At 33.5% G+C, this 19,023-nt stretch overlaps 2 protein-coding genes across 2 annotated transcripts in view; both read left to right on the forward strand.

Moving 5' to 3' along the window:
* The window catches only part of LOC121798419 (DEAD-box ATP-dependent RNA helicase 21-like), a 794,448-nt gene that overhangs the window by 386,075 nt on the left and 389,350 nt on the right, over positions 1–19,023 (forward strand). The window lies entirely within an intron of this gene.
* On the forward strand, positions 8,215–8,915 carry LOC121798475 (glutaredoxin-C5-like). Its single transcript, XM_042197502.1, has one exon. It carries the CDS (start codon positions 8,328–8,330, stop codon positions 8,682–8,684), a length of 357 nt encoding a protein of 118 aa, XP_042053436.1. The 5' UTR covers positions 8,215–8,327; the 3' UTR covers positions 8,685–8,915.

Here is a 19,023-nt window from a genome sequence, read left to right on the forward strand (position 1 = left end):
TAATATGTAAATGAGAAATCATCATTCCAGTAGCTTTTTCAACTCACTTTTCTTCGCATTAACTCACTTTTCTTCATATTTCTTAAAACCCGTGCCGAGTCAAATTTGGATACGGAGTAATATTTTATGGACGGAGGGAGTAGGAGATATACACTAAAATTAAAATCGTTAGTACTCAATTAGGAGTATAATTATACACATTCGTGTATTAGATTGCTAGGGTTGTTTCTTTATGACGATGTTACTATAAAGAATTGAACAGTAAAGTTGGGAATGAAAATATAAAAGGATTAGTGGCAGAGCACATGCATGAAGTGCATGAACAGTGAGAGATGGTAGGTAATTAGTAAAGCTAAAGCACCCCTCAAATATATGCATGCCTCAGTACAGTCGCACATCTCAAAAGAGGTAAAAAAAAGCGATAAAGCAAAAAATATGGGGAGACACCAAAGTTATGGAAACTTAGTTTCATGTCGGCACCAGTCCACCGCTGCCCGGCCGTTTCCGTACTGAATCCGCCGCCTCGCCGACTCAGTGCACGCGCGTCTTGGAATTGCCCCTTTTGTCCTCCCTTTAATAGGCCAAAATGCAAAGCAACTCATATCTTTTCTACCCAACTGAATTTTTCATATATTTTTTCTGGACCCCTTTTTTTAACTATCACCTGCAAAAGGGCAGGATTTTTCACCTTTTGACACCAACATTTTGCCACGTGCCCCACTATTATAATAGTTCAAAATCATGACGTCATGCAGAGCCACGAGCATGCATCATTTCCAATGCCTCTTTTTTTTTCTTTTCCAATATTTAACCCTGGTCAAAATTTGACTTCACGAGGATATCAAAGCATCCACAACGAGACGAGTTGCGAGCGTCCCCTCCCGGTGGAATTAACGCCAACGGCTTGCCGGATTGGCTCGTGACGTCATTATTATAGCTGTTTGACTTTTTAAAAATCTAGTTATTTCCTTTTTCTGAACAACCGCAATGGTAAGAGGGATACTTCGGAGTCACGTATGTACTCCCTCCGTTCTATAATAATATAGTCATTTTGCCATTTTAGTACGTTCCATAGTAATAGAGTCATTTCCCTTTTTAGTAAAAAGTCAACACATTTCTCAACACCTACTTTACTCTCTCTTACTTTATTCTCTATTCAGCTCTCTACCTTTTTCATTTTCCACTTTATTCTCCCGTTACTTAACTCACCTAACACAATTTTTCTTAATCTCCGTTCTATAATAATATAGTCATTTTGCCATTTTAGTACGTTCCATAGTAATAGAGTCATTTCCCTTTTTAGTAAAAAGTCAACACATTTCTCAACACCTACTTTACTCTCTCTTACTTTATTCTCTATTCAGCTCTCTACCTTTTTCATTTTCCACTTTATTCTCCCGTTACTTAACTCACCTAACACAATTTTTCTTAATCTCCGTGCCGAAAAGAAACGTCTCTATTACTATGGAACAGAGGGAGCATGTGCTAAGAGTTACTTTGGTGGATTGCAAATAAGTTAGCGGTCCGTGACTAATACTTTCAATTATGTAATTTTTCAATTTTCAATAAATGTCATTTTTACGATTTTAAAACTATCATGTTTATTAAACTAAATTGGATGAAAAAAAAACAAAGTACTCATGAATAGTTATGTGAGTAGATAGTGGATGGTGGGTGTTATCTCGAATAACAAATGACTTAAAAATGGGATAAATCTCATGTATAGTTTAAGGGAAATGATGAATTTAAGAATGCGTTGCTGGTACATAATTATTGTTTTAATTTGGCGTTTGAAACTAGAATTTAATTAAATTTTAGTAATTTAATTAAATAAAAATAACATGTTTTGAAAAGCCACGGGTGTCAATGTGCAATTGGTAAAGTACAAAAGATAGAGAAGAAATTGTGAAAATAGTGTTATTGGATTTTAGGTCTATATTATAAGCATTATTTATTTATGTAATGTTAGTGGAGTAGAGTTAAAAAAATGTGAACTAGTACTCACTCCGTCCTACAAGAATATGAACTTTTGATTGGAACTGAGTTTTAATTTACAATTGGTAAAGTAAAAGAGATGTAGGAAAAAAAAAGTAATTAAAGTATTGTTAGTGGAAAAATGGTACCACCTCATTAAAAAGAAATTAGTTTCTTAAATTAGAAAGTTCATCTTCTTGTGGGAAGTGCTAAAATGGAAATAGTGCATATTCTTGTGAGACGTGAGAGTATTAATTTTAATGATAAGTATAAGTTATGAATAAAATAATGTGTAGAATAATACCCCCCTCCCAAAAAAAACAGTCTTATTTGTGGACGTAACGAGTTTTAATGAGAAATTAGTTAAGTAAAAGAAAGAGAGAGAAAAGTAGGTAAAATAAGAAATATGTACAAAAAGTGGGTGAAGTATGAGAGAGTGGAGAAAAAGTGGAAAAAGTATAAGAGATAAACTTTTTAATTTTAAAAATGTGACTATTTTTTGTGAATATCTCAAAATGGCAAAATAAGATTATTTTTTGTAAAAGAAGGGAGTAGATTGTACCAAAATTGGCTGAATTAGTGTTGCATAATTTTAGGTGACACCAAAATAGAAGTATTACTACTATTTTGAAATAAATGAGAGGTTACATGTTATTATCTCTCTATTTCCGTGATGATATGGAAAATATTGCTTTGTGGACCAATTCGGTATTTATAACTTTGACTATGTACTGTGCAAAATTTATTGAATAACAGTTTAAATTGATGCCATGTGGTGCATTTTAAATGAACAGTTTTATTTATTAATTTGCTGACGACTAGTTACTATATGGACTATGTGGCACATTTAATTCTTATATGGGCGATAAATATTATTACTCGGAGGTCAGAAGTGATGAGGAACAACAGTGTTGTATCTATATATTGCATCAACATTTAATTTGTCTTGGAAAACTATTGTCCTTATCTAGCTCTTCTTTATATCCGCAATTAATACATGAACCCAAACATTGATCCAATATCCACCCCAATTATGTGAAGGGTCGTATAACTTATCTTTTTCTTTTTATGATGCTCAAATTTCAATACACATAATAAAATAAATACTCCTTAATTTTTTTTAGATATACTAAATTCTTGGAGTTTTAGTCTCATGACATGTACCCATGTTAGATCTAAAGGAATTTTTATATCCGGAAAATATCAGTATTGAGTACAGCAGTGCATATACTACACACGTACAAAGGGGATCTAATATGTCAATCCATGATTAATCTAATTCCTTTTTATTCATTTAATTTCTCCATGTTTTTTCTAAAATGCTTAATTCGTTCTCATACTTGAGTAACTATTATCTCATCTAACTGGAGGACGTTCAATTAAAATAATATCTATTTGAAAAAAGATTTAATTTTGTCATACCTTCATTTAATTTGACCATATATGGTTGCCTAGTTCTGATAAAGTGCATTAACATTTAAGATTTGATATGCAAAACATTATTGATGGTAAGCAATGACGACAAAAGCTCTCCGGCATTAAAGTTGCTATAGCAAAATAAGTCAGTACGTTTGTTCCGTTTTAATAATTGCAATTAATAAAGAGGACCGCGATTTATTACGTCATATAAATACTAAAAACTAATTTAAAATTTTAGGCTTCACAATAAATATCAAAACTATTTAATCCTATACTTCATTCGCCTACGTTTAATGACTTAAGTTGACTTGGCTCGAGTTTGAAGAATTGGAATGGAACATGTAGAAAAAGTGAGAGGAATATAGGGCCAATTAACAAAAGTACTAAAGCAGAAATGAGAACGAAAAATTAAACTTGAGAAACTTAATTATTGATGGAGGGAGTAACATACACCTTGCGTATATTTGGTGTCAGGATCGAAATAGTTAGGCTGAAAAATCGTGTTGATTGAATAGTTATTGGGTTGATCTAATAACGACTCAACCCTGAAGATCAAACTCGGACACGATCTGTTAAGTAAACCTTCAACACAAATATGAACTTGATATGTTATATTCAGATCCAAACACGATGTGCGCAAAACATGAATTCATTAGCGACACGATCATATTCGTGTTGACACAACACGATAACAACATGAACTCGACTCGATACGAAAACCGCATGATAACGAAACGAAACTATTTATAGGCGTGTTGTGCAGATGGTATGACCTTCACGGTAGTGGTGGTCGTGGAGGTAAAGACAAAAAAAATGAAAATGACATATGAAAAATGAGAAAATAATAATACAATTCAAATTCTTATAATAAAAGAAATTATAATAATCTTAATTATTAACTAGTTATCTGACCCTGACTTAAATCCAACCAAAAATTATCCTCGATAAGAATATAAACACGATAAGTCATGACATTGATCTAATTTAATACACGTCTGTTATGTATTTTCGAGTCGTATTGAAAATTGTCGCCATAGAGACAAATGATGATCTAGAATATTATAAATTGAAATCTAACTCAATAATATCAATACCGTTCATCACTAGCGAATTAAATAATGGAGCACTACAAAATCCTAAATATAAGTCAATATTCACTTGACATTCTTCATCGATATGTAACTTGGTAGTACTAGTACTATTTTAAACTAAATATTATTTTATTGGGTAGTATAAATTGCAAACTCATATATTATACAAACTCCAAACTTTTCAACACAATGTCAACACAATGTCAACGCAGTGTAAAATTTCAAGATTTTGATATCAATACAATGTCAACACAATTTCAACACAACATCAACCGTTGACATTGTGTTGACAATTTTTGTTACTATTATTTTATCATCTGTTGATATTTTCTAACGGTCCAATTATAATTGGAGTTTGTACAATATTTAGAGTTTGCATTTGATCACATTCCTATTTTATTGTCTATTACATATTTCGTGTTTATAGATCTCACTTTAATTGTGAGTTCAATAGCATGCATGAGTTGGTAAAAAAAAACCTCAATTTCTCATAAAAAACTAGACATGCATGAGGTATAGGAATTGCTTATTATGATTCAAAATTGCCAGTTTCAATTCTGAAAAATCTCGAATCGGAACCGAACATTGAGCATATTTCGCGGTTACAGTTCGGTTCAAAAACCGTCGGTTCGGGTTTCCGTTCCGAACAACCATTTTTTCAACGGTTTTTCACGGTTTCGGTTCATGCGCGAAACCGACGGTTCCATCATGGTTTCGGTTCGGGATTTTTTGAACCTAAACCGGCGTGTGGTTCAAATGTCAAGATTGCGGTTCCATTTTAATTTCGTGGTTCAGGTTCAGAATCATAACCGGCGGTTCCAGTTTCACGGTTAATCGCCGATTCACTAAACCTTGGGCTTCTCTATCAGAAATGAACTATGATAAAATTTGCAAAGTAAAAAAATGGAAAGTCACAAATCTGGTCTCCTAGATTTGCTTATCGGAAATGGAATCGGATCGCGAAAATTGTGGTGCAATCCAACTTCATGCATTGTATGGGGGTGGAGGCGCGCAGATGAGGTGCTGGATCGCCCTAGTGATGCGACATCGGGCTTGAGGTGCGTTCTGGCCTGGACGTGGGGCACAAAACCGCACCACAAATTTACTTTTATCTAAATGGATTTCGAATAAAAATAAATTATAAAAATATTTTTTATTAAATAATTAACATACTAAAATTTCACAATAGCACATATTTAAAATTAGCATATGAAATGGTGGGGGTGTATTTTAAAATAGTGAACTGAAAAATTGGTCATTGGACTATCGCAATCTCACTCCCACAGTCCCTGGAAAAAAATAATATCGCCAGATATGCCCGAACTAAAACGTAAACATGCGAGTATAGCTTTTTCACTATTTTGTGACAAAAATGCCATTTTTTATTTTTTCTACCATCTCTCATATCTCAGACACTACATTTCTTCATCTCTCTCTCTATCATAGTCATAGCCTCTCCGTCGGGACTATGGTAGTCCATCGATCATTTCATCGCTACTAGTACTCTTGTGTCGTCTGTCTACACTCCTCTATTCACTTTGTCGTACCATTCTCAACTCTTGTCCAATTATGTTGCTCTTAGTAAAATTATATGTCGCTAGTCGCATTTTCCGTACTTAGAACCATTTGATCTATCCCACTTGAATTTTGCTCGAATGATGTCTTGATAACAACATGTGATTGAACATTATTTGAACTTATGATCATCTTTCTAAATATTAATCAAATCATTACTAAGTGGAACATTTTCTATTCGACAGGGGATTTTACGGAGTTTTGTTTTGTGAGTTGGGTGGAGAGAGAATAAAGTAGCTAGAGATAGACGATGTTTCTATTTAATATGTCAATTAGAGTGGGACTCAAAAAATGAAAATGGGTCACTTAGAGTAGTGTGATGAAGGTAGTGTTGGCAATTGAAACTAAAAAAATATATTACCACTATCTCGCATCAGTGCATAAAGATAACTGAAATCACCATATAAGTCTCATGGATCACTCCTCCTATTACCAGTTAGTTTTAAGATGGAGCACATGAATTTATATCAGGTAGTATAACCAATATCATTATAGTGCATTTAGTGGATTACATTCGCGATACTTACCATTGACATTGCATAATCTTATATGTACGTAATGGTCAAATTGTACATCACATAATGATCTACGAGTTATATATGTACTGGAAAAATGACATGTGAGATTAATTAACTGTTATACTATTACAAATAACTTGTCATAGTTATAATTCAACTATATATACATAAATATTTTTCCCACTGTCTCTCTCCCACACAAATAATCTTAAGAACTTGTACTCGCTTGATCTTGGTCCCAAGCCGGAAAAGGAAAACTGTAGTTACTCTCTCAGTCACTTTCTCACACACATACTGTCATACTCTATAAGTTGGAAATTTGAACTCTCTCTGGATCTAGGTCCCAAGTTGGAAAAGTGAAAACAGTTTATCCGATTTGATTACTACTAAAATAAAGCAATAATCAAGAATAATGATAAATAAAAAAATAAAAATAAATTATAGATTCGATGAATAATATTGGAGGACTGGCCACATCATAAACAATAGTACTCCGTAATAAATAATTTAGTCCAATATGCATTGTCTCCCAGGTGAAGATTTAAAGCAGTTGGGAAAGTGAGCATTAACTAACACACTACAAGACCGTTGGAAAAGAAATGTGGGTGTTGCCATAGTTAAGAGTGAGCACCAACACTTGCACCATTATTCAGTAAACACTACTCACATTCATAAATCCCCGACATCCCACTACCACCTCAGCCGTCTGCACATAATTATCTTTCTCTCTCGTTTTCTTTTTCTCTTTTAATTATTATTTTCACCCACTCATTCCATTCATGCCAATAACACAACCCTATTTAATTATTCGCACCCCAATGAATTTTAAATGTATCCTTTCTTTTATAACATATGTGCCCAAAAATTTGGTAGGAAAGGAAACACTTTTAATCTTTTAAAGAATTTAGTAATAATAATAATAATCTAAAGGAGTAATTGTTGAGGTGACTCACCATCTCACGGACTACTTAGTTTTGTTGAAACTCACTATATTAACTTCAAACTTAGACTAGAGGTGACCAAAAATAGTCGTAATCCAATGATCATACCAAATCAAATTTCGGATTTATTTTTTAAACTGAAAAATCAAAGTTTCCGAATTAAATTTATTATATAAATATTTGTATTCAAATATTCCTAACCTACTATATGGAGTATGATAATTAGAATTTTTATTTTGGAAATTTCAGATATTTCGTTTCATTTCTACTCAGTTATAAAAAGTTTAGATTTTTAGATACTGTTAACAAATTTTGTATTAAGAATAACTAAATTTATAGTATTAAAATTTTGTGATAGTAATGCTAGTAATTATTGTTACAAATTTAAAATAACTTATGTAACTTTGATGGAGTATTTTTGAAGATATTAGTTGAGTTGGAAGTATAGATGAAAATAGAAATTAGAGTATTAAATTAAAAATGACATTAATTAGGTGAATTTTTAATACCAGTAGACAGTAGTACTAAAATGCAAGCCGCCTTACGTAACGATTTGGAGCGCTTTTTTGGGAAGCAATAAAAAAATATAGAGAGTCCTCGCACGCGTTGCGACAAGAAGAGACAAAGCTATCCTCTCCCAACTATATATAACCCCCTTTGCTTCTCATCATTTTATTACTCACTCACTCACTCACTCACTCACTCACACATCATCCTCGGACTAGCACACACACACACTCTCTCTCTCTCTAGAAATTGAGTTGGACCAGTCTGATTAGATTAGATTAAATTTTTAAATCAGCATAAAAATGCAGTACCACCAATCAGAGTCACGCATGTACTACTCGGAGTCTCTGGAGAGGGTGGTGCGGCTGGCTTCCGGCAGCGCGGTGGTGATATTCAGCGTGAGCACGTGCTGCATGTGCCACGCAGTGAAGCGCCTTTTCTGTGGGATGGGAGTCAACCCTACTGTCTACGAGCTTGACCAAGACCCCCGTGGCCACGAGATCGAGATGGCCTTGTCCCACCTTCTCGGCGGCGCCTCCGCTGTCCCCGTCGTTTTCATCGGCGGCAAACTCGTCGGTGCCATGGACAGAGTTATGGCCTCGCATATCGGCGGCACTTTGGTTCCTCTGCTCAAGGAAGCTGGCGCCCTCTGGCTTTGAATTCAATATTCTTCGCTCTTCACCATGTTTTAATTTCTTTTTTTTTTTGGGTTTTGTATTTGTGTTAATGGTAAACTAAAAAAAGGAATTAGTTTTCTTGTGTTATTAGAAAATTAGTTTGAGGGTGCAAAGGAAAAGAGGCTAATCAATTCGCCCCATTTTCGGAATGCTGCAATTATGTGCGGGGTGTCCTTTCTACAGCTTAATTATTGTACGCTTACTATGTCTTCATATTACATTTTTCACTCTTCATTTCTTTTGGTACTGCATCCATTATTATTATTATTGTCGAATTTTGGCATGCATGCAAGTTGAATATGGAGAGTCAAATCAGAATTATATTGGATTAGCTAGAATGCCTGCCCATGGGTAGGCGTGTAAATCTCATTTTTCAATCCTTAACTATATGAGTAGTCTACTTTATTTAAGAAGCACGCCTGATTAGAATATATAGGATTGATGAATTATAACAATAATAGTAGTAGTAATAATAATAATAATAATTTGAGATTGGCCGCGCGCGCGCGTCTGTGATTTTGAAGATGTGCTGTTTATGACGTTACCCACTTTCATGAATGTGTGTAGAGAGAAGACAATTGGTTTGGACTTTAGAGTGTACGCCATAAATGGCAAGGATAGATTGGAGATCCAATATTAATTCCTCCCGACTCGGCATTCAATGACATATTCTTTCACCCAACTGCAACAACCTCTTCACACTATCACTTTTATCGAAATTATTTCTGCATTATTACTATACTTATATAAACAAAAAAACACAATAATGAAATATGATAGTAATGCCAACGCATACTAATTGAGGATTTTGCATTCACTATAAGGGTGGCGCTTGTTTCAAATTTAAATACTCAGAATATCAATAATTGAGATTTATAGATGTGGTACGTACATAGAATTTCACAAATTGGTACTTTTTATTTATACAAGTTTTTGTGTTTTAGAATATTAGACCATTTCATCCGTACATAAAAAATGTGTAGAATTCATTTTCAATCATAGATCAAATTCAAACTCATTTTTGGATTTTTCTACATATTAATGCCAAATATGGTGTTACTACAAAAAAAATTATGAGATATTGCAAACCAATCCATCATTATTTAATTTATTTGGATTAAAACACGACAACAAATTACAATAAAAAATGAAGACGCTCGATTTCAAGAGTATTTTACTCGATATGACGCAATAAGAAATAAAAATGCTAATTTAGAACTTCGAAATGCACTAGTTGATCATTTGTGGGAACAATACACAAATTTCGATCTTGAATTTTTGTGACTCCTTTTATATGCATATTGTGGTATTTTTTTTATAATACTGATATTTTTTTATATATTTTTGATTTATATTTCAATTTTAATAAAGCATGTGGAGTGTAATTTTTTTAAATATATTTAATACATATATACAGTATTTTAATACTTAAATTTGAATATAAAGTGTATATTTAGATAACAAGCTTTTGAGACACCAATTCAATCAAGACTTTTGTGGAATTACTTACATACCCTGAAACTTCTCAATTCTTTTGATAATTTGAAGAGAACTTTTTCTCTTAATCATCAAAGAACTCCACTTTGAGGGACAAAGTCACAGTGTAATCCCAATCAACATACGATATGTTAAGGACCTAAATCCTTAACGTCGATTTCCACACAAAATCAAGAAACGAGATGTCGTAGTTGTCGAGCGCCCAACGTTGGATCGTGACTTGGACGGCAAAAAGGGGCAGCTGAGCGCGAGATTTACTCGTCGGCAACCTTAGGAGATGTTTATTGTTTGCTGCTCAATTGAGCCAAAATAACGATAGTTTCATATATTAATTGAATGAATAAAATGATAACAATCTATCTTATTTATATTACTAGAACTACTACCCTAACTTAATGAATAAGAAACAAATATATGAAAAGATATGCAAATACCTATTATATCTAAACAAAATAATAATAATAATAATAATAATAATAATAATAATAATAATAATAATAATAATAATAATAATAATAATAATAATAGACTCGTATCAACTCCCCCACGGTTAAAATCCACATTGTCCCCAAGGTGGGAACCACGAACCAAGGACGAGAGTTGACAGCAAAAGCTTTAGCTAGACTTCTCCTCCTGGATCAAACACATATCGAACAGCTGAATGTCTCCCTTTATCACCTCCAAGAATGCTCAAATATGGCGTGTCATTGCACAGAGGGATGAATCGTGTATCGACGTCGAGTGATGTCGAACGAGGAACAATACTTGGGACATTGCCATCAAAGAAATCCACGTAGAAATAGGCAGTTATCCTTATACCAGTGCAAACACTTCCTTTCTTAAACCAACAATTCGTAACATCCGTCGATGACATTTGAGCAACATTGAACGATGCGATTATCTTCTCCACTTCACCAATAGAACCATCATCCTCTTTATCTTCTAGCAATGTCTCCTCCTTTTCACCAATCTTCTCATCATATACCCCAACGAGCACTTGCGGTGACTCATTGTCGTTCTTGACAATCCCTTTGTTCTTGACGAACTCTCCAGGGGACTCGTTGTTTGGAACATCAAGAGGAACGCCATCATTGTGAACATCGGTAACGTCATTGGGAATATCATCACCGAATACTATCGTGGGAGTATTATCAGTTTTCTCTTCGGCTAAATTCTCATCTTGAATGTTCTCCTCACAATCACCCGCATAACATAGAATGCGTTGTTTACACACATGTCCCCTCACCCATTTCTCGGGACAGTGCCAGCAGAGACCCAACCTGGACCGTTCTAACTTCTCCGTTTGGGAGACCCGTATTAGCGGCAGGCGTGGCTGCTCTGGAGTTTGACTGGTCACACGCGCGGGCTGACTGTACAGGTCCCGCGTTGGTTTTTCGGTGGAGTAGCGGGGCTGGTGGGAGGCGGGCTGGACTCGCGCTCTCACCTCCTCCCGAGGGCGAGGTCGGTCCCAGCACGTCTCCGAGCGTCGGGGCCGGTCAACGGTTGGGTAGCCGCGGTCCTGCTGTTGAGCCGGTGGGTCCCAACACGTTGGGCGGTGCCGCTGCGTTGCGGTTGGCGGGTAGCGATCAAACCCTAATTGGGTCTGATGATCTCCGCGATCAGATAGGTGGCCACCCCTCTCGACGTAGCCACCGCGGTGTCGGGGCCAGGCGTCTTGCGCGCGATCGCGGTACCCGATGGGCTGGTATCTCGGCCGTGGGTGACGATCAGGTGGATCCAAGTGGTGTGCACGTAGGGTGATTCTGGATCAGGCCACGACGGCGGACGGAGTACTTCCACCCGGCTGCTCGGAGGGTCCCAACTGGTTACACGGCGAGGTTGGGTCGGCTGGTAGGGATGGAATGGCTGTGTGGCCTGAGCCGGCGTAGTCGTATGACATGTTGACGGACTGAGGCGTGGCTGTGGGGGATGATGATCGTCTGACTTCAACGCGGCACGCGAGAATCCTTCCCATCGGCGTTGCAGAAGTAGTGTTGTCCTGCGGCTACAGCTCGGCGGACATGCGGGACTCGACAACCAAAGCAGTTGCTGTGCGCGGAATGTTTTCCGTCGGGCAGCGGTGTAGCTTCGGTTCGAGATGGTGGGAGGGTCAGCTCTCAATGAAAGCACCAATTGTTAAGGACCTAAATCCTTAACGTCGATTTCCACACAAAATCAAGAAACGAGATGTCGTCGTTGTCTAGCGCCCAACGTTGGGTCGTGACTTGGACAACAAAAAGGGGCAGCTGAGCGCGAGATTTACTCGTCGGCAGCCTTAGGAGATGTTTCTTGTTTGCTGCTCAATTGAGCCAAAATAACGATAGTTTTATATATTAATTGAATGAATAAAATGATAACAATCTATCTTATTTATAGTACTAGAACTACTACCTTAACTTAATGAACAAGAAACAAATATATGAAAAGATATGCAAATACCTAATATATCTAAACAAAAAAAAATAATAGACTCGTATCACGATACTTTAATAATTTGAAGGCTAATCAATTCCTTCGTGTTGCGTTTGGTATATGAAATTGAAATTGGAGGTATGGAATTGGAATTGAAGCCTTCAATTTCAAATCTAATATTTAGTATTATAAAAATATTTGGATTTGGAATTGAATTACCGTTTCAAATATTTCAATTCCAATTTCATATTAAAAGAAGAAAGTTGGAATTCCAAATAGTCATAAAATTGAATATCTTCAATATATATCCACAACACACACTACACACATTACATACATTTCACACACACTTCACACATTTCACACACTACACACACTTCACACATTTCACACACTACACACACTTCACACATTACATGCACTACACATACACGAACTACACACACTTTTACACAATACACATATTTCACACACTTCACATGCTACAGCCTACAGACACTACTCACATACTCCCTCCGTCCCGCACTACTCGCACTTATTTCCTTTTTGAGCGTCCCAAGTTACTTGCACTCTTTCCATTTTTAGTAAAAAATTTCACCTACATCCGTCATTTTTGACTTTCCTATACACTCATTCCTTAATCTCCGAGCCGAAAAGGAAATGAGCGAGTAGCCCGGGACGGAGGGAGTACAATACACACTTTGAAAAACAGAAAAATCAAACCAAAATTAAAATTTCAATTTGTGACTAGTGTGTAGTGCGTGTGGACAAATTCTTCAAATTCAATTCCATATACTTCATTTTACCAAACGTAGGATTTGCAATTAAATTAGAATTCAATTCCTTCTATCTAATTCAATTCCATAAAATTTCAATTCAAATTCTGCATACCAAACGGATCCTAAGTCAGTTTCTTTAATTTTCTTAAGCAACTGTTGAATAGTAGTAATTCCAGTTTATTCTTAAGGATGAATTGGAACTAAAAAGTAATTTAGTTTATTGCACTAATTTTGTTAATGGTTACTTTTGACTTAGCTAGCTCGCTAATCTACTACTTTTCCTAGTCTAAATGATTTATACACAATGCCGGAAAGCAAAGTTTACTCTCGAATTACCACAAATTAATAATTGATTAAATATTTTAATTAAACCATAAACCACAATGTAAGCAAACACTGGCTAACCTTGGACATTAATCACAAAATCATTCCCTTGTATTTCTTTTATTATTTTTAACATACTATAATGTGTTTAAAAAATGCAACCACGTCCGTTCACTAGATTCCCAAAAATATAGTCGTTTTATTACCGTTTTTTTTAAAATTTTTTTGAAATTAAAAAAAATTTAATCCCAAAATCATCTATAAATACACATATTCATCATCCATTTGGACGAAATTCGGTCACTTATGAATTTAATTATGTAATTTTTAAGACTAATTATGAAATTTTTAATTTTTAGGATTTTAATAATGTAATTTTAAATTTTTTAGTAATTAGTAATAGTATTTTGGGTATTTTTAATGCATTTTAACATTGTGGAAATGTTTTTATTTAGAGGGAACATCATTTTTGGTCTACGAACTTTGCCAAAGTATCGTTTTAGGTCCGTGAACTTTGAAAATATCATTTTAGGTCCTTGAACTTTGAGTTAGTATCATTTGAGGTACTTTTTACTATTTCCAAGTTTTTTTGGACGAAAATACCCTCAATACCTTAAAGTGTATATATTTTTAATAAATTTATCATATATTCATATTTTTTTATAAATATCTTTACAATATATTTTTGACAAATTTTCTAAATATAAATTGCCCTTAAATATTATCACTTAATTTTGTGACATGCAAGTAAAATTGCTTCTTCAATTTTTTATATTAAATTTTTTTTAAATTGAATAAAGAACTTTCTTTAATAATAAAAAATTAAATAAAGATCTTTTTATAAATATCTTTACAATATATTTTTGACAAATTTTCTAAATATAATTTGACCTTCAATATTATCATTTAATTTTGTGACATGCAAGAAAAGATCTTTATTCAATTTTTTATTATTAAACAAAAGTTCTTTATTCAATTTTTTTTAAAAATAATATAAAAAATTGAAGAAGCAATTTTACTTGCATGTCACAAAATTAAGTGATAATATTTAAGGTCAAATTATATTTAGAAAATTTGTCAAAAATATATTGTAATGATATTTATAAAAAATTATGAGTATATGATAAATTTATTAAAAATATATACACTTTAAGGTATTGAGGGTATTTTCGTCCAAAAAAACTTGAAAATAGTAAAAAGTACCTCAAATGATACTAACTCAAAGTTCACGGACCTAAAATGATATTTTCAAAGTTCACGGACCTAAAATGATACTTTGGCAAAGTTCATGGACCAAAAATGATATTCCCTCTTTTATTTAAATTGAATAATATAATGATGGGACCTTTGAGCATGTCCTTGCGGAAGAGCATGAATGTGGGTGTTGTGCTCTTGCCTAAGGGCAGGGAGTAAAAGTGGGTCCGGGCCCACATCCGTGCTCGTTGGCAAGAGCACGGATGTGGATGCTCTAAAAGATAATTAATTTTTGTAGGCAAGCAAAAAACTGAAAAATATTACTACTATAATATTGTTTGTGAACCGGTGGACCATTATATTAGAGACAAAAGCATTTAATTAAATGATAATTGTCAACTGAATTATAAGATTAATTTTTAAAACTAGTATATAAAATCATAATTTTTCTCAAGTATCTCATAATGATCAAAACTGTAACTAATATGACGAAAATCAAATATTACTCCTTTAATATAAATATATTGATATCTTTTAATTAACGCACAAACTATAATGCTATCGATTTGTAGAAAATAACATCCTTTTTGTTGTGAAATCATATTAGTTTCAATTTTAAGCTTTGTGTGATAATTGAGAAAATTTAAAATTTTACAATTTTATATTTCAATTTTAAAGTTACTATAATATTAACCAGGTGTCAATAACAAGTTAATTATGTTTTAAATAACAATTGTCCCATTAATTAGTAGTAGTAGTAATTAGTGGTGTCAAATCAAAATTTGTATCAAACCCCATTTTCATTTCATGACTTTTAAAGCATTGTTAGCTTGTAAAAAGAACCTGGTGGAATAAAACTAAAATTTGCATTTATGAGAATCTGACCCATGCAAATTGGTGTAGGCATGACTTAGAGTAACATGACCACTTTATGACTTTATAATTATTTATTTCGATAAGTTGGACTTTGTTAGTAACTTATATCCTAGAATCCGGCCTTCTATAAATAGAAGTCAAGATTTTAGTTTCTAAACCCTAAGAAGAGGTTCCTCCCTTTTCTACTGATCACTCTTCTGTCTTTTTGTTTTGTATTTAGTTGAAAGGATATGGATTCACCAAAGGGTAGAAACATGAAAGGAGCAATCTCCAAGATGTGGGAGAGGTGCAAATCCTTAAAAAAAAGGTGGTGGTATAAAACCATTGCCTCTCAATATTATTGAGGTGGCTCCGGTGGGGTGTTTCCCGATCTACGTGGGCCCGGAAAAAGAGAGGTTCGTGATCAAAACCGAGCATGTTAATCACCGGCTATTCAAGATTCTACTAGAAGAAGCTGAAGCTGAATCTGAGTACGGATATTGTCACAAGGGCATCTTGATGCTGCCATGCGAAGTCGATCACTTTGTAAATGTGTTGATGGAGATGGATAATTGCTTTGATAAACAAATCGGCTGCAATTTTGCTGCTAGGAATAACTACTCTTACCAGTTTCTTACCCCACAAAGAATTTATCGCCGCTGAATTAACCTATCTTATCACTTTAATGTCTCGTCTGTTACTATCCAATAACCTTGTCTGATTATTAATCGAGTCGGCTTTAATTCTGTTACTTCAAAACCCCTTTTTCAAGAACATCATTTTCTGATTATTAATCGAGTCGGCTTTAATTTGTAGAATTGTAGATAAGTTGCGATTAGCTTGATGACTGTTTGTATTTTTATGATTATAATAGCATGCATAGAATGCAAGTCTAGGGCAGTTAATTTTGCTTAATTTGCTGGCTGCGCAATCGACAACTCTTTATCTACATACTATTATTGAGCTGCTGCTTTCACCAATAAACGCAAGTTTGAAAACATACTATGTTAATGTTTCACCCACCCACCTAATTTTAAGACATAATACAATGGATATCCAAGTCAGATTTCCACGTTCTTTAAGGGCATATGCAATGGGAGGTCTCCTCCCACTTCATCATTCTTCTCCTTCATTTTTTTATCACGTCAAATATTCCCTACAATGTACGCCCTTTCCTTAGAACACTAAACTTACACTATTCATTGTTTTTACTTCTAAAATTGAAATACATAAGAGACAATATATAACACAAAAATGCTTCATTAAAACAATTTTACTAAAAAAATAGAAATACTTACATGAAAAAATCATTATTAAAGAAATTCCACCAATTTTTATTGAAATTAATTAAAGAAACTATTAATCAAGGAAAACATTTTTCATTAATTAAGAAATTAATTAAAGAAACTATTAACTAAGGAAACCAATTTACATTAATCAAAGAAATTACTATTAATTAAGGAATACAATTTTTAAAATTGAAGAATTAAATAAAGAAACCCTAAAAATAAAAAAAACCCGATTAACGCTACTCTTCTTCTTCTTCTTCCACGGAGTACTAAAAAAAAGATAAATAAAAGATAATCTACATTATTGTACATGTTCTAATATATGGATACAATTAATGCTTTTAAGAGCTCAATTGAATGGTTTGTTATTACCATCCTAGGCCAGAGTAACTAATCCATGCATCCTCGTGTTATTTAACAAAAGTAATCTACTATTGAATGCAATAATTCATATGGAATTGACAAGTGTTTCTCAAGGAGTATTATATTTTGTAACGTTATAAATATATTTGAGAAGCATAAAAAGGTGATAGTGTTGTTTCCTTCCAAAAACGATTCTTCTACTATTTTCTAGTATTCTTCAGTTCTTCTCATTTGAGCTCTGAGAAAAGTTATTCCCTTATTTTGGTCATACGAATAATTTAAAAAGGTGGGAAATCCAAAATTAACTAAATCTATATCTATCTATACATATATAAAAATAAAGTTTTGAAGATAATAATAAAAATGCCATTTGAATATTTTATTAAAGTTATAAATTGAAGAGGTTTTTATTGTTTTTATAATAATTGAGGGAAATAGAAGTGGAAAAGTTTTAGAAAGTTTTAGATGAAGGTAATAAACTTTGGGAAATGAAAAGATTTTTTTGTTTTTGCGATTTATGGGAGAAGTGAAAAGTTTGGGAAGAACTATGAATATTTATTGGATCGTTGCTTTATTTTCAAGTGGCAATTCACTATTTCCAAGTTTTTGGATATTCACTCTAGTACTATTGTTAATCTTAATCTACTGTATGACTATCTCTTGATACCACCATACACCATTAAATAATATAGTATAAATTAATTGTCAAACAATCAGAAGTATTATTCAACATAATTGAATAAAGTAAATTAAGTACTCCATTGAATATAAAAAAAATTATAATTAAAAAAATTTAAAGAATTATTCTCAAGTTCTAAAATTCTAGTTCTTTATTCACCCCATGGAAAGTAGAGATGAAATCATGATGGTAGAGGAAAAAAAAGAAATCACTAGGGTAGACAAATGAAATTGTGGGCCTTATATTGGCCCATTTAATAAAATAGGGGTTTACTTACCTGGGCTTCTGGTAAATCGTGGGCTTTATATTGATTGGTCCATTTCCCACGTCTGAAGGTAACTTTTTAAAGTTTATTTAATGATACTCGCTTAACCAAGCAATGAATCGATTATTTGTATAATTGAATTATATGGCTAGTTTTGGGTAATTGTTTTCAGATTTTTTTATTAAATTAACTGACATTTTTTGTTCGATTATATCCTAACTAACCGAATATCTAGTCATGAACTAAACAAAATAAATTTAAAGTGGTGTTTGGTTAATTACAAGATTATATCTTATTATTAAATTTGTAATATGTTTTGTTCGTGAGGTTGAATCTCATGACTTAATCTTAGATGAATAGTCATAGCCAACTCCCCCTACTAAATAATCTCACAACTTAATCCTAAATTATATTTTTCTACTATTTATCTAAAAAGTCGAACACCACCTAAGTGAACGGCGAGTATGTGGATTTTTAATTCATTAACCATCTCCTATATCACCAACCAAACAATTCTTTAAATAATAAAATCCGTAAAATTCGCAACACTCTGTTCTACTAATAAAATGATTTTGGGTACGAAAATTAAGGAACATATTTTTATCGTATAAATCTAAGAACCCTCATTCTTAAGACAAATTTTGCACACTTGTGGACTTACGAT

This window comes from Salvia splendens, chromosome 4 (genome assembly GCF_004379255.2).
Source record: "Salvia splendens isolate huo1 chromosome 4, SspV2, whole genome shotgun sequence".
Taxonomy (NCBI): Eukaryota; Viridiplantae; Streptophyta; class Magnoliopsida; order Lamiales; family Lamiaceae; genus Salvia; species Salvia splendens.